This window comes from Scardinius erythrophthalmus (assembly GCF_964197995.2).
Source record: "Scardinius erythrophthalmus genome assembly, chromosome: 14".
Classification (NCBI taxonomy): domain Eukaryota; kingdom Metazoa; phylum Chordata; class Actinopteri; order Cypriniformes; family Leuciscidae; genus Scardinius; species Scardinius erythrophthalmus.
The window spans coordinates 25,203,468-25,216,511 of record NC_138234.1 but is presented as its reverse complement, the minus strand read 5'-3'; the positions used below and the strand labels follow the sequence as shown (position 1 = coordinate 25,216,511).

Sequence of the window (13,044 nt, the reverse complement as noted above, 5' to 3'; positions counted from 1 at the left end):
GTTATTATTTTATTATCTGAGACCCAAGCAAACCCATTTAGGCTACGCAGGCTTCACATTTAAAATCCTGCAATGCAGTAATATTAATCATTTATTTTTGGTAATCCAGTTCCTGGGCTAAAATAAGCATTTGTTTCAATCTTTCATTTATTCATTCATTACCATAATACAATATGTATTTGGTAATACCAAAATCTGTCCTGGGAACATTCCCGCACTCATCCCGCAGCAACACAGTCGGCATCTACAAGTGACCTACAGGTTACATGAAGGTGAATGTAGGTGGTCTGGTCTTCCAGTAGTCGTAGATCCCATACTGATCCCAAATGATCTTGCTTTTCCCTTTAGCCATAGTCCCCTCACCCACACTCACGACTCCAGAACCCACAACTTCACTTGATAAAGGTTTTTTATCAAGGATAAGAAGCATAAGAATTTTCAAGGTGATAAAAGCAGAAATCTTTTTAAAATCTTATTTGGAAGGTAAAAATACACATTGAAAAATTATATAAGAAAATAAATAATCACAGATATCTATTATAGTTCCTTTTATGGTTGACATGCAACCAATAAAGTGTTGGTATTTTTATGCCATTTAATATGGCTAAGTCTAGTACAATATTTAATGTTAAATATCAGTTAAATAAAATTCAGTTCTAAGTAATATTTTAATATTTCATTAATATTTGTATTTAATTATTTCATATTTCAATTCATCTTTTTTTATTCATATCTGTACATAAATGTAACATTTTATCAAATGATCATTATCGTGTAGGGACCGGTTCTTCCACATCAACCTTACCCTCACTCACCTCCTCACAACAAGACACAGGTAACAGTGCATTTAACATTGTATTTCATGTTTTTATTCATGTCTGTAAAGTATTTATGAGATTTAATCTGATCAAAATATCATAATCATGAAGGGACCAGTTCTACACCGAAACCGACTCTCGCATCAACCTTACCCTCACTCACCACCTCACAACAACAAAACACAGGTAACAGTGCGTTTAATGTTGTATTTCATATTTTTATTCATATCTGTAAAGTATTTATAAGATTTAATTTGATCAAAATATCATAATCATGAAGGGACCAGTTCTACACCGAAACCGACTCTCACATCAACCTTACCCTCACTCACCACCTCACAACAACAAAACACAGGTAACAGTGCGTTTAATGTTGTATTTCATATTTTTATTAATATCTGTAAAGTATTTATAAGATTTAATTTGATCAAAATATCATAATCATGAAGGGACCAGTTCTACACCGAAACCGACTCTCACATCAACCTTACCCTCACTCACCACCTCACAACAACAAAACACAGGTAACAGTGCGTTTAATGTTGTATTTCATATTTTTATTCATATCTGTAAAGTATTTATAAGATTTAATTTGATCAAAATATCATAATCATGAAGGGACCAGTTCTACACCGAAACCGACTCTCACATCAACCTTACCCTCACTCACCACCTCACAACAACAAAACACAGGTAACAGTGCGTTTAATGTTGTATTTCATATTTTTATTAATATATCTGTAAAAAAAAAAGTGTTTATAAGATAAACCTTTAATTTGATCAAAATATCATAATCATGAAGGGACCAGTTCTACACCGAAATCGACTCTCACATCAACCTTACCCTCACTCACCACCTCACAACAACAAAACACAGGTAACAGTGCTTTTAATGTTGTATTTCATATTTTTATTCATATCTGTAAAGTATTTATAAGATTTAATTTGATCAAAATATCATAATCATGAAGGGACCAGTTCTACACCGAAACAAACTCTCACATCAACCTTACCCTCACTCACCACCTCACAACAACAAAACACAGGTAACAGTGCTTTTAATGTTGTATTTCATATTTTTATTCATATCTGTAAAGTATTTATAAGATTTAATTTGATCAAAATATCATAATCATGAAGGGACCAGTTCTACACCGAAACCGACTCTCACATCAACCTTACCCTCACTCACCACCTCACAACAACAAAACACAGGTAACAGTGCGTTTAATGTTGTATTTCATATTTTTATTAATATATCTGTAAAAAAAAAAGTGTTTTTAAGATAAACCTTTAATTTGATCAAAATATCATAATCATGAAGGGACCAGTTCTACACCGAAATCGACTCTCGCATCAACCTTACCCTCACTCACCACCTCACAACAACAAAACACAGGTAACAGTGCGTTTAACATTGTATTTCATGTTTTTATTAATATATCTGTAAAAAAAAAAAGTGTTTATAAGATAAACCTTTAATTTGATCAAAATATCATAATCATGAAGGGACCAGTTCTACACCGAAACAAACTCTCACATCAACCTTACCCTCACTCACCACCTCACAACAACAAAACACAGGTAACAGTGCGTTTAATGTTGTATTTCATATTTTTATTCATATCTGTAAAGTATTTATAAGATTTAATTTGATCAAAATATCATAATCATGAAGGGACCAGTTCTACACCGAAACAAACTCTCACATCAACCTTACCCTCACTCACCACCTCACAACAACAAAACACAGGTAACAGTGCGTTTAATGTTGTATTTCATATTTTTAATTCATATATCTGTAAAAAAAAAAAAAAATGAAAAAAGTGTTTATAAGATAAACCTTTAATTTGATCAAAATATCATAATCATGAAGGGACCAGTTCTACACCGAAATCGACTCTCGCATCAACCTTACCCTCACTCACCACCTCACATCAACAAAACACAGGTAACAGTGCGTTTAACATTGTATTTCATGTTTTTATTAATATATCTGTTAAAAAAAAAAAGTGTTTATAAGATAAACCTTTAATTTGATCAAAATATCATAATCATGAAGGGACCAGTTCTACACCGAAATCGACTCTCGCATCAACCTTACCCTCACTCACCACCTCACATCAACAAAACACAGGTAACAGTGCGTTTAACATTGTATTTCATGTTTTTATTAATATATCTGTTAAAAAAAAAAAGTGTTTATAAGATAAACCTTTAATTTGATCAAAATATCATAATCATGAAGGGACCAGTTCTACACCGAAACAAACTCTCACATCAACCTTACCCTCACTCACCACCTCACAACAACAAAACACAGGTAACAGTGCGTTTAATGTTGTATTTCATATTTTTATTAATATATCTGTAAAAAAAAAAAGTGTTTATAAGATAAACCTTTAATTTGATCAAAATATCATAATCATGAAGGGACCAGTTCTACACCGAAATCGACTCTCGCATCATCCTTACCCTCACTCACCACCTCACAACAACAAAACACAGGTAACAGTGCGTTTAATGTTGAATTTCATATTTTTATTAATATATCTGTAAAAAAAAAAGTGTTTATAAGATAAACCTTTAATTTGATCAAAATATCATAATCATGAAGGGACCAGTTCTACACCGAAACAAACTCTCACATCAACCTTATCCTCACTCACCACCTCACAACAACAAAACACAGGTAACAGTGCGTTTAATGTTGAATTTCATATTTTTAATTCATATATCTGTAAACAAAAAAAAAAAAAAGTGTTTATAAGATAAACCTTTAATTTGATCAAAATATCATAATCATGAAGGGACCAGTTCTACACCGAAATCGACTCTCGCATCAACCTTACCCTCACTCACCACCTCACAACAACAAAACACAGGTAACAGTGCGTTTAATGTTGTATTTCATATTTTTATTAATATATCTGTAAAAAAAAAAAAAAAGTGTTTATAAGATAAACCTTTAATTTGATCAAAATATCATAATCATGAAGGGACCAGTTCTACACCGAAATCGACTCTCACATCAACCTTACCCTCACTCACCACCTCACAACAACAAAACACAGGTAACAGTGCGTTTAACGTTGTATTTCATGTTTTTAATTCATATATCTGTAAAAAAAAAAAAAAAAAGTGTTTATAAGATAAACCTTTAATTTGATCAAAATATCATAATCATGAAGGGACCAGTTCTACACCGAAACCGACTCTCACATCAACCTTACCCTCACTCACCACCTCACAACAACAAAACACAGGTAACAGTGCGTTTAATGTTGAATTTCATATTTTTATTAATATATCTGTAAAAAAAAAAGTGTTTATAAGATAAACCTTTAATTTGATCAAAATATCATAATCATGAAGGGACCAGTTCTACACCGAAACCGACTCTCACATCAACCTTACCCTCACTCACCACCTCACAACAACAAAACACAGGTAACAGTGCGTTTAATGTTATATTTCATATTTTTATTAATATATCTGTAAAAAAAAAAGTGTTTATAAGATAAACCTTTAATTTGATCAAAATATCATAATCATGAAGGGACCAGTTCTACACCGAAATCGACTCTCACATCAACCTTACCCTCACTCACCACCTCACAACAACAAAACACAGGTAACAGTGCGTTTAACGTTGTATTTCATGTTTTTAATTCATATATCTGTAAAAAAAAAAAAAAAAAGTGTTTATAAGATAAACCTTTAATTTGATCAAAATATCATAATCATGAAGGGACCAGTTCTACACCGAAATCGACTCTCGCATCAACCTTACCCTCACTCACCACCTCACAACAACAAAACACAGGTAACAGTGCGTTTAATGTTGAATTTCATATTTTTATTAATATATCTGTAAAAAAAAAAAAGTGTTTATAAGATAAACCTTTAATTTGATCAAAATATCATAATCATGAAGGGACCAGTTCTACACCGAAATCGACTCTCGCATCAACCTTACCCTCACTCACCACCTCACAACAACAAAACACAGGTAACAGTGCGTTTAATGTTGTATTTCATATTTTTATTAATATATCTGTAAAAAAAAAAAGTGTTTATAAGATAAACCTTTAATTTGATCAAAATATCATAATCATGAAGGGACCAGTTCTACACCGAAACCGACTCTCACATCAACCTTACCCTCACTCACCACCTCACAACAACAAAACACAGGTAACAGTGCGTTTAATGTTGTATTTCATATTTTTATTAATATATCTGTAAAAAAAAAAAAGTGTTTATAAGATAAACCTTTAATTTGATCAAAATATCATAATCATGAAGGGACCAGTTCTACACCGAAATCGACTCTCGCATCAACCTTATCCTCACTCACCACCTCACAACAACAAAACACAGGTAACAGTGCGTTTAATGTTGTATTTCATATTTTTATTAATATATCTGTAAAAAAAAAAAGTGTTTATAAGATAAACCTTTAATTTGATCAAAATATCATAATCATGAAGGGACCAGTTCTACACCGAAACAAACTCTCACATCAACCTTATCCTCACTCACCACCTCACAACAACAAAACACAGGTAACAGTGCGTTTAATGTTGAATTTCATATTTTTAATTCATATATCTGTAAACAAAAAAAAAAAAAAGTGTTTATAAGATAAACTTTTAATTTGATCAAAATATCATAATCATGAAGGGACCAGTTCTACACCGAAATCGACTCTCGCATCAACCTTATCCTCACTCACCACCTCACAACAACAAAACACAGGTAACAGTGCGTTTAATGTTGAATTTCATATTTTTAATTCATATATCTGTAAACAAAAAAAAAAAAAAAGTGTTTATAAGATAAACCTTTAATTTGATCAAAATATCATAATCATGAAGGGACCAGTTCTACACCGAAACAAACTCTCGCATCAACCTTACCCTCACTCACCACCTCACAACAACAAAACACAGGTAACAGTGCGTTTAATGTTGTATTTCATATTTTTATTCATATATCTGTAAAAAAAAAAAAAAAGTGTTTATAAGATAAACCTTTAATTTGATCAAAATATCATAATCATGAAGGGACCAGTTCTACACCGAAACCGACTCTCACATCAACCTTACCCTCACTCACCACCTCACAACAACAAAACACAGGTAACAGTGCGTTTAATGTTGTATTTCATATTTTTATTAATATATCTGTAAAAAAAAAAAGTGTTTATAAGATAAACCTTTAATTTGATCAAAATATCATAATCATGAAGGGACCAGTTCTACACCGAAATCGACTCTCGCATCAACCTTACCCTCACTCACCACCTCACAACAACAAAACACAGGTAACAGTGCGTTTAACATTGTATTTCATGTTTTTATTAATATATCTGTAAAAAAAAAAAGTGTTTATAAGATAAACCTTTAATTTGATCAAAATATCATAATCATGAAGGGACCAGTTCTACACCGAAACCGACTCTCACATCAACCTTACCCTCACTCACCACCTCACAACAACAAAACACAGGTAACAGTGCGTTTAATGTTGTATTTCATATTTTTATTAATATATCTGTAAAAAAAAAAAAGTGTTTATAAGATAAACCTTTAATTTGATCAAAATATCATAATCATGAAGGGACCAGTTCTACACCGAAACAAACTCTCACATCAACCTTATCCTCACTCACCACCTCACAACAACAAAACACAGGTAACAGTGCGTTTAATGTTGTATTTCATATTTTTATTAATATATCTGTAAAAAAAAAAAAAAGTGTTTATAAGATAAACCTTTAATTTGATCAAAATATCATAATCATGAAGGGACCAGTTCTACACCGAAATCGACTCTCGCATCAACCTTACCCTCACTCACCACCTCACAACAACAAAACACAGGTAACAGTGCGTTTAATGTTGTATTTCATATTTTTATTCATATATCTGTAAAAAAAAAAAAAGTGTTTATAAGATAAACCTTTAATTTGATCAAAATATCATAATCATGAAGGGACCAGTTCTACACCGAAATCGACTCTCGCATCAACCTTACCCTCACTCACCACCTCACAACAACAAAACACAGGTAACAGTGCGTTTAATGTTGTATTTCATATTTTTATTAATATATCTGTAAAAAAAAAAAGTGTTTATAAGATAAACCTTTAATTTGATCAAAATATCATAATCATGAAGGGACCAGTTCTACACCGAAACAAACTCTCACATCAACCTTATCCTCACTCACCACCTCACAACAACAAAACACAGGTAACAGTGCGTTTAATGTTGAATTTCATATTTTTAATTCATATATCTGTAAACAAAAAAAAAAAAAAGTGTTTATAAGATAAACCTTTAATTTGATCAAAATATCATAATCATGAAGGGACCAGTTCTACACCGAAACAAACTCTCACATCAACCTTATCCTCACTCACCACCTCACAACAACAAAACACAGGTAACAGTGCGTTTAATGTTGAATTTCATATTTTTAATTCATATATCTGTAAAAAAAAAAAAAAAAAAAAGTGTTTATAAGATAAACCTTTAATTTGATCAAAATATCATAATCATGAAGGGACCAGTTCTACACCGAAACCGACTCTCGCATCAACCTTACCCTCACTCACCACCTCACAACAACAAAACACAGGTAACAGTGCGTTTAACGTTGTATTTCATGTTTTTATTAATATATCTGTAAAAAAAAAAAGTGTTTATAAGATAAACCTTTAATTTGATCAAAATATCATAATCATGAAGGGACCAGTTCTACACCGAAATCGACTCTCGCATCAACCTTACCCTCACTCACCACCTCACAACAACAAAACACAGGTAACAGTGCGTTTAACATTGTATTTCATGTTTTTATTAATATATCTGTAAAAAAAAAGTGTTTATAAGATAAACCTTTAATTTGATCAAAATATCATAATCATGAAGGGACCAGTTCTACACCGAAACAAACTCTCACATCAACCTTACCCTCACTCACCACCTCACAACAACAAAGCACAGGTAACAGTGCGTTTAATGTTGTATTTCATATTTTTATTAATATATCTGTAAAAAAAAAAAGTGTTTATAAGATAAACCTTTAATTTGATCAAAATATCATAATCATGAAGGGACCAGTTCTACACCGAAACCGACTCTCACATCAACCTTACCCTCACTCACCACCTCACAACAACAAAACACAGGTAACAGTGCGTTTAACGTTGTATTTCATGTTTTTATTAATATATCTGTAAAAAAAAAAAAGTGTTTATAAGATAAACCTTTAATTTGATCAAAATATCATAATCATGAAGGGACCAGTTCTACACCGAAATCGACTCTCGCATCAACCTTATCCTCACTCACCACCTCACAACAACAAAACACAGGTAACAGTGCGTTTAATGTTGAATTTCATATTTTTATTAATATATCTGTAAAAAAAAAAGTGTTTATAAGATAAACCTTTAATTTGATCAAAATATCATAATCATGAAGGGACCAGTTCTACACCGAAATCGACTCTCGCATCAACCTTACCCTCACTCACCACCTCACAACAACAAAGCACAGGTAACAGTGCGTTTAACGTTGTATTTCATGTTTTTATTAATATATCTGTAAAAAAAAAAAGTGTTTATAAGATAAACCTTTAATTTGATCAAAATATCATAATCATGAAGGGACCAGTTCTACACCGAAATCGACTCTCACATCAACCTTACCCTCACTCACCACCTCACAACAACAAAACACAGGTAACAGTGCGTTTAACGTTGTATTTCATGTTTTTATTAATATATCTGTAAAAAAAAAAGTGTTTATAAGATAAACCTTTAATTTGATCAAAATATCATAATCATGAAGGGACCAGTTCTACACCGAAATCGACTCTCACATCAACCTTACCCTCACTCACCACCTCACAACAACAAAACACAGGTAACAGTGCGTTTAACATTGTATTTCATGTTTTTATTAATATATCTGTAAAAAAAAAAGTGTTTATAAGATAAACCTTTAATTTGATCAAAATATCATAATCATGAAGGGACCAGTTCTACACCGAAACAAACTCTCACATCAACCTTACCCTCACTCACCACCTCACAACAACAAAGCACAGGTAACAGTGCGTTTAATGTTGTATTTCATATTTTTATTAATATATCTGTAAAAAAAAAAAAGTGTTTATAAGATAAACCTTTAATTTGATCAAAATATCATAATCATGAAGGGACCAGTTCTACACCGAAACAAACTCTCACATCAACCTTACCCTCACTCACCACCTCACAACAACAAAGCACAGGTAACAGTGCGTTTAATGTTGTATTTCATATTTTTATTAATATATCTGTAAAAAAAAAAAGTGTTTATAAGATAAACCTTTAATTTGATCAAAATATCATAATCATGAAGGGACCAGTTCTACACCGAAATCGACTCTCGCATCAACCTTACCCTCACTCACCACCTCACAACAACAAAACACAGGTAACAGTGCGTTTAACATTGTATTTCATGTTTTTATTAATATATCTGTAAAAAAAAAAAGTGTTTATAAGATAAACCTTTAATTTGATCAAAATATCATAATCATGAAGGGACCAGTTCTACACCGAAATCGACTCTCGCATCAACCTTACCCTCACTCACCACCTCACAACAACAAAACACAGGTAACAGTGCGTTTAATGTTGAATTTCATATTTTTAATTCATATATCTGTAAACAAAAAAAAAAAAAGTGTTTATAAGATAAACCTTTAATTTGATCAAAATATCATAATCATGAAGGGACCAGTTCTACACCGAAATCGACTCTCACATCAACCTTACCCTCACTCACCACCTCACAACAACAAAACACAGGTAACAGTGCGTTTAACATTGTATTTCATGTTTTTATTCATATATCTGTAAAAAAAAAAAGTGTTTATAAGATAAACCTTTAATTTGATCAAAATATCATAATCATGAAGGGACCAGTTCTACACCGAAACCGACTCTCACATCAACCTTACCCTCACTCACCACCTCACAACAACAAAACACAGGTAACAGTGCGTTTAATGTTGTATTTCATATTTTTATTAATATATCTGTAAAAAAATAATATGAAAAAAAGTGTTTATAAGATAAACCTTTAATTTGATCAAAATATCATAATCATGAAGGGACCAGTTCTACACCGAAATCGACTCTCGCATCAACCTTACCCTCACTCACCACCTCACAACAACAAAACACAGGTAACAGTGCGTTTAACGTTGAATTTCATATTTTTAATTCATATATCTGTAAACAAAAAAAAAACAAAAAAAGTGTTTATAAGATAAACCTTTAATTTGATCAAAATATCATAATCATGAAGGGACCAGTTCTACACCGAAATCGACTCTCGCATCAACCTTACCCTCACTCACCACCTCACAACAACAAAACACAGGTAACAGTGCGTTTAATGTTGTATTTCATATTTTTATTAATATATCTGTAAAAAAAAAAAGTTTATAAGATAAACCTTTAATTTGATCAAAATATCATAATCATGAAGGGACCAGTTCTACACCGAAATCGACTCTCGCATCAACCTTACCCTCACTCACCACCTCACAACAACAAAACACAGGTAACAGTGCGTTTAATGTTGAATTTCATATTTTTAATTCATATATCTGTAAACAAACAAAAAAAAGTGTTTATAAGATAAACCTTTAATTTGATCAAAATATCATAATCATGAAGGGACCAGTTCTACACCGAAATCGACTCTCGCATCAACCTTACCCTCACTCACCACCTCACAACAACAAAACACAGGTAACAGTGCGTTTAATGTTGTATTTCATATTTTTATTAATATATCTGTAAAAAAAAAAAAGTTTATAAGATAAACCTTTAATTTGATCAAAATATCATAATCATGAAGGGACCAGTTCTACACCGAAACAAACTCTCACATCAACCTTACCCTCACTCACCACCTCACAACAACAAAACACAGGTAACAGTGCGTTTAATGTTGAATTTCATATTTTTAATTCATATATCTGTAAAAAAAAAAAGTGTTTATAAGATAAACCTTTAATTTGATCAAAATATCATAATCATGAAGGGACCAGTTCTACACCGAAATCGACTCTCGCATCAACCTTACCCTCACTCACCACCTCACAACAACAAAACACAGGTAACAGTGCGTTTAATGTTGTATTTCATATTTTTATTAATATATCTGTAAAAAAAAAAAGTGTTTATAAGATAAACCTTTAATTTGATCAAAATATCATAATCATGAAGGGACCAGTTCTACACCGAAACAAACTCTCACATCAACCTTACCCTCACTCACCACCTCACAACAACAAAACACAGGTAACAGTGCGTTTAATGTTGTATTTCATATTTTTATTAATATATCTGTAAAAAAAAAAAGTGTTTATAAGATAAACCTTTAATTTGATCAAAATATCATAATCATGAAGGGACCAGTTCTACACCGAAACCGACTCTCACATCAACCTTACCCTCACTCACCACCTCACAACAACAAAACACAGGTAACAGTGCGTTTAATGTTGAATTTCATATTTTTAATTCATATATCTGTAAAAAAAAAAAAAAAAAAAAAAAAAGTGTTTATAAGATAAACCTTTAATTTGATCAAAATATCATAATCATGAAGGGACCAGTTCTACACCGAAACAAACTCTCACATCAACCTTACCCTCACTCACCACCTCACAACAACAAAACACAGGTAACAGTGCGTTTAACGTTGTATTTCATGTTTTTATTAATATATCTGTAAAAAAAAAAAGTGTTTATAAGATAAACCTTTAATTTGATCAAAATATCATAATCATGAAGGGACCAGTTCTACACCGAAACCGACTCTCACATCAACCTTACCCTCACTCACCACCTCACAACAACAAAACACAGGTAACAGTGCGTTTAATGTTGAATTTCATATTTTTAATTCATATATCTGTAAAAAAAAAAAAAAAAAAAAAAAAAGTGTTTATAAGATAAACCTTTAATTTGATCAAAATATCATAATCATGAAGGGACCAGTTCTACACCGAAACAAACTCTCACATCAACCTTACCCTCACTCACCACCTCACAACAACAAAACACAGGTAACAGTGCGTTTAACGTTGAATTTCATATTTTTATTCATATCTGTAAAGTATTTATAAGATTTAATTTGATCAAAATATCACAATCATGAAGGGACCAGTTCTACACTGAACATGACTCTCACATCAACCTTACCCTCACTCACCACCTCACAACAACAAAACACAGGTAACAGTGTGTTTAATGTGGTATTTCATATTTTTATTAATATATCTGTAAAGTATTTGTAAGATTTAATTTGATCAAAATATCATAATCATGAAGGGGGCGGTGCTACACTGAACACGACTCTCACATCAATCTCACTTTCACTCAACCTCACGAAACAACAAAACACAGGTAACATACGTTTAACATCATATTTCAGGTTTTTATTCATATCTGTATCCTGTTATTAACTGAAAATTTGTCGAAAAAAAAATCTGTGGACGCCTTGAATTTATTGGTTGAATGAGGCATTTTGGATTTAGTGAATGAACACATTCAAAGTGATAGAACAAACTAGACTTTTGCCAAGTTTTTAAAACATAATTTAGAGAACCTAAACATATGAATGCATCAGTAATGCATTGATTTTTTACATTTTTTCAACTATTCTTTTTTTGCATTGTGATCATATTATTACATTTCAATTTTTAGGACATATTTTTACAATATAAATCTGGTATACTATGTTGAGTCACCACATGATGTGCAACCTTCTTACATCTCATATATGACTCTGTAAAAGTATTTATAAGATAAACGTTTTTTTTTTTATCAAATAACTATTATAATTTAGTGAACATTACAGATTGTAAAAACCAGTCCTGTGCAACAACCTCACCCGCACTCAACACCACGCAACAACACACAACCGAACCCACTGCAGGTAACAGTGTATTTATCATGTTTTTATTCATTTACTAATTTGTCAATTTTTCTTTAGCCTAAGTCATATAAATAAATGTGCCTATTTTTGCGCTTATAAGATAAACTTAATGTAACTATTATCATTTAGATGAATGTGTAAACCTGAATAAGACAAAGTACTCTCACCCCCATGCAACACCTCACATCCACATACAGTGTAATATC

General features: G+C 31.7%; 3 protein-coding genes across 9 annotated transcripts in view; all 3 read left to right on the top strand.

Moving 5' to 3' along the window:
• ptprc (protein tyrosine phosphatase receptor type C) overlaps positions 1–13,044 on the top strand; it is a 35,664-nt gene that overhangs the window by 10,358 nt on the left and 12,262 nt on the right. Inside the window, exons 1-2 of one of the 7 annotated variants that reach the window (XM_081384471.1) lie at positions 12,252–12,306; positions 12,761–12,838. The exons of 5 other annotated variants lie outside the window; for them this stretch is intronic. The gene's annotated coding sequence lies outside the window, so the exon portion shown is untranslated. Of the gene's footprint in view, positions 1–799; positions 836–12,251; positions 12,307–12,760; positions 12,839–13,044 lie in introns of those variants that run through there. One more of the 7 variants, XM_081384470.1, reaches the window with a different exon arrangement.
• LOC308701577 (uncharacterized protein) lies at positions 174–8,254 on the top strand (the record flags this gene model as incomplete). Its single annotated transcript, XM_081383932.1, has 40 exons — positions 174–250; positions 779–835; positions 930–1,004; positions 1,099–1,173; positions 1,268–1,342; positions 1,437–1,511; positions 1,621–1,695; positions 1,790–1,864; positions 1,959–2,033; positions 2,143–2,217; positions 2,328–2,402; positions 2,497–2,571; positions 2,695–2,769; positions 2,881–2,955; positions 3,067–3,141; positions 3,252–3,326; positions 3,436–3,510; positions 3,629–3,703; positions 3,818–3,892; positions 4,010–4,084; positions 4,194–4,268; positions 4,378–4,452; positions 4,570–4,644; positions 4,756–4,830; positions 4,941–5,015; positions 5,127–5,201; positions 5,312–5,386; positions 5,505–5,579; positions 5,699–5,773; positions 5,888–5,962; positions 6,073–6,147; positions 6,258–6,332; positions 6,444–6,518; positions 6,632–6,706; positions 6,819–6,893; positions 7,004–7,078; positions 7,197–7,271; positions 7,392–7,466; positions 7,577–7,651; positions 7,760–8,254. 40 exons carry the CDS (start codon positions 174–176, stop codon positions 7,836–7,838), a joined length of 2,988 nt encoding a protein of 995 aa, XP_081240058.1. The 3' UTR covers positions 7,839–8,254.
• LOC308701576 (uncharacterized protein) lies at positions 7,939–12,278 on the top strand (the record flags this gene model as incomplete). Its single annotated transcript, XM_081383931.1, has 23 exons — positions 7,939–8,019; positions 8,138–8,205; positions 8,315–8,389; positions 8,500–8,574; positions 8,684–8,758; positions 8,868–8,942; positions 9,054–9,128; positions 9,239–9,313; positions 9,424–9,498; positions 9,616–9,690; positions 9,801–9,875; positions 9,996–10,070; positions 10,193–10,267; positions 10,376–10,450; positions 10,567–10,641; positions 10,751–10,825; positions 10,937–11,011; positions 11,122–11,196; positions 11,307–11,381; positions 11,507–11,581; positions 11,692–11,766; positions 11,892–11,966; positions 12,061–12,278. The coding sequence occupies 23 exons, from the start codon at positions 7,939–7,941 to the stop codon at positions 12,137–12,139; spliced, it is 1,728 nt and encodes a 575-aa protein (XP_081240057.1). The 3' UTR covers positions 12,140–12,278.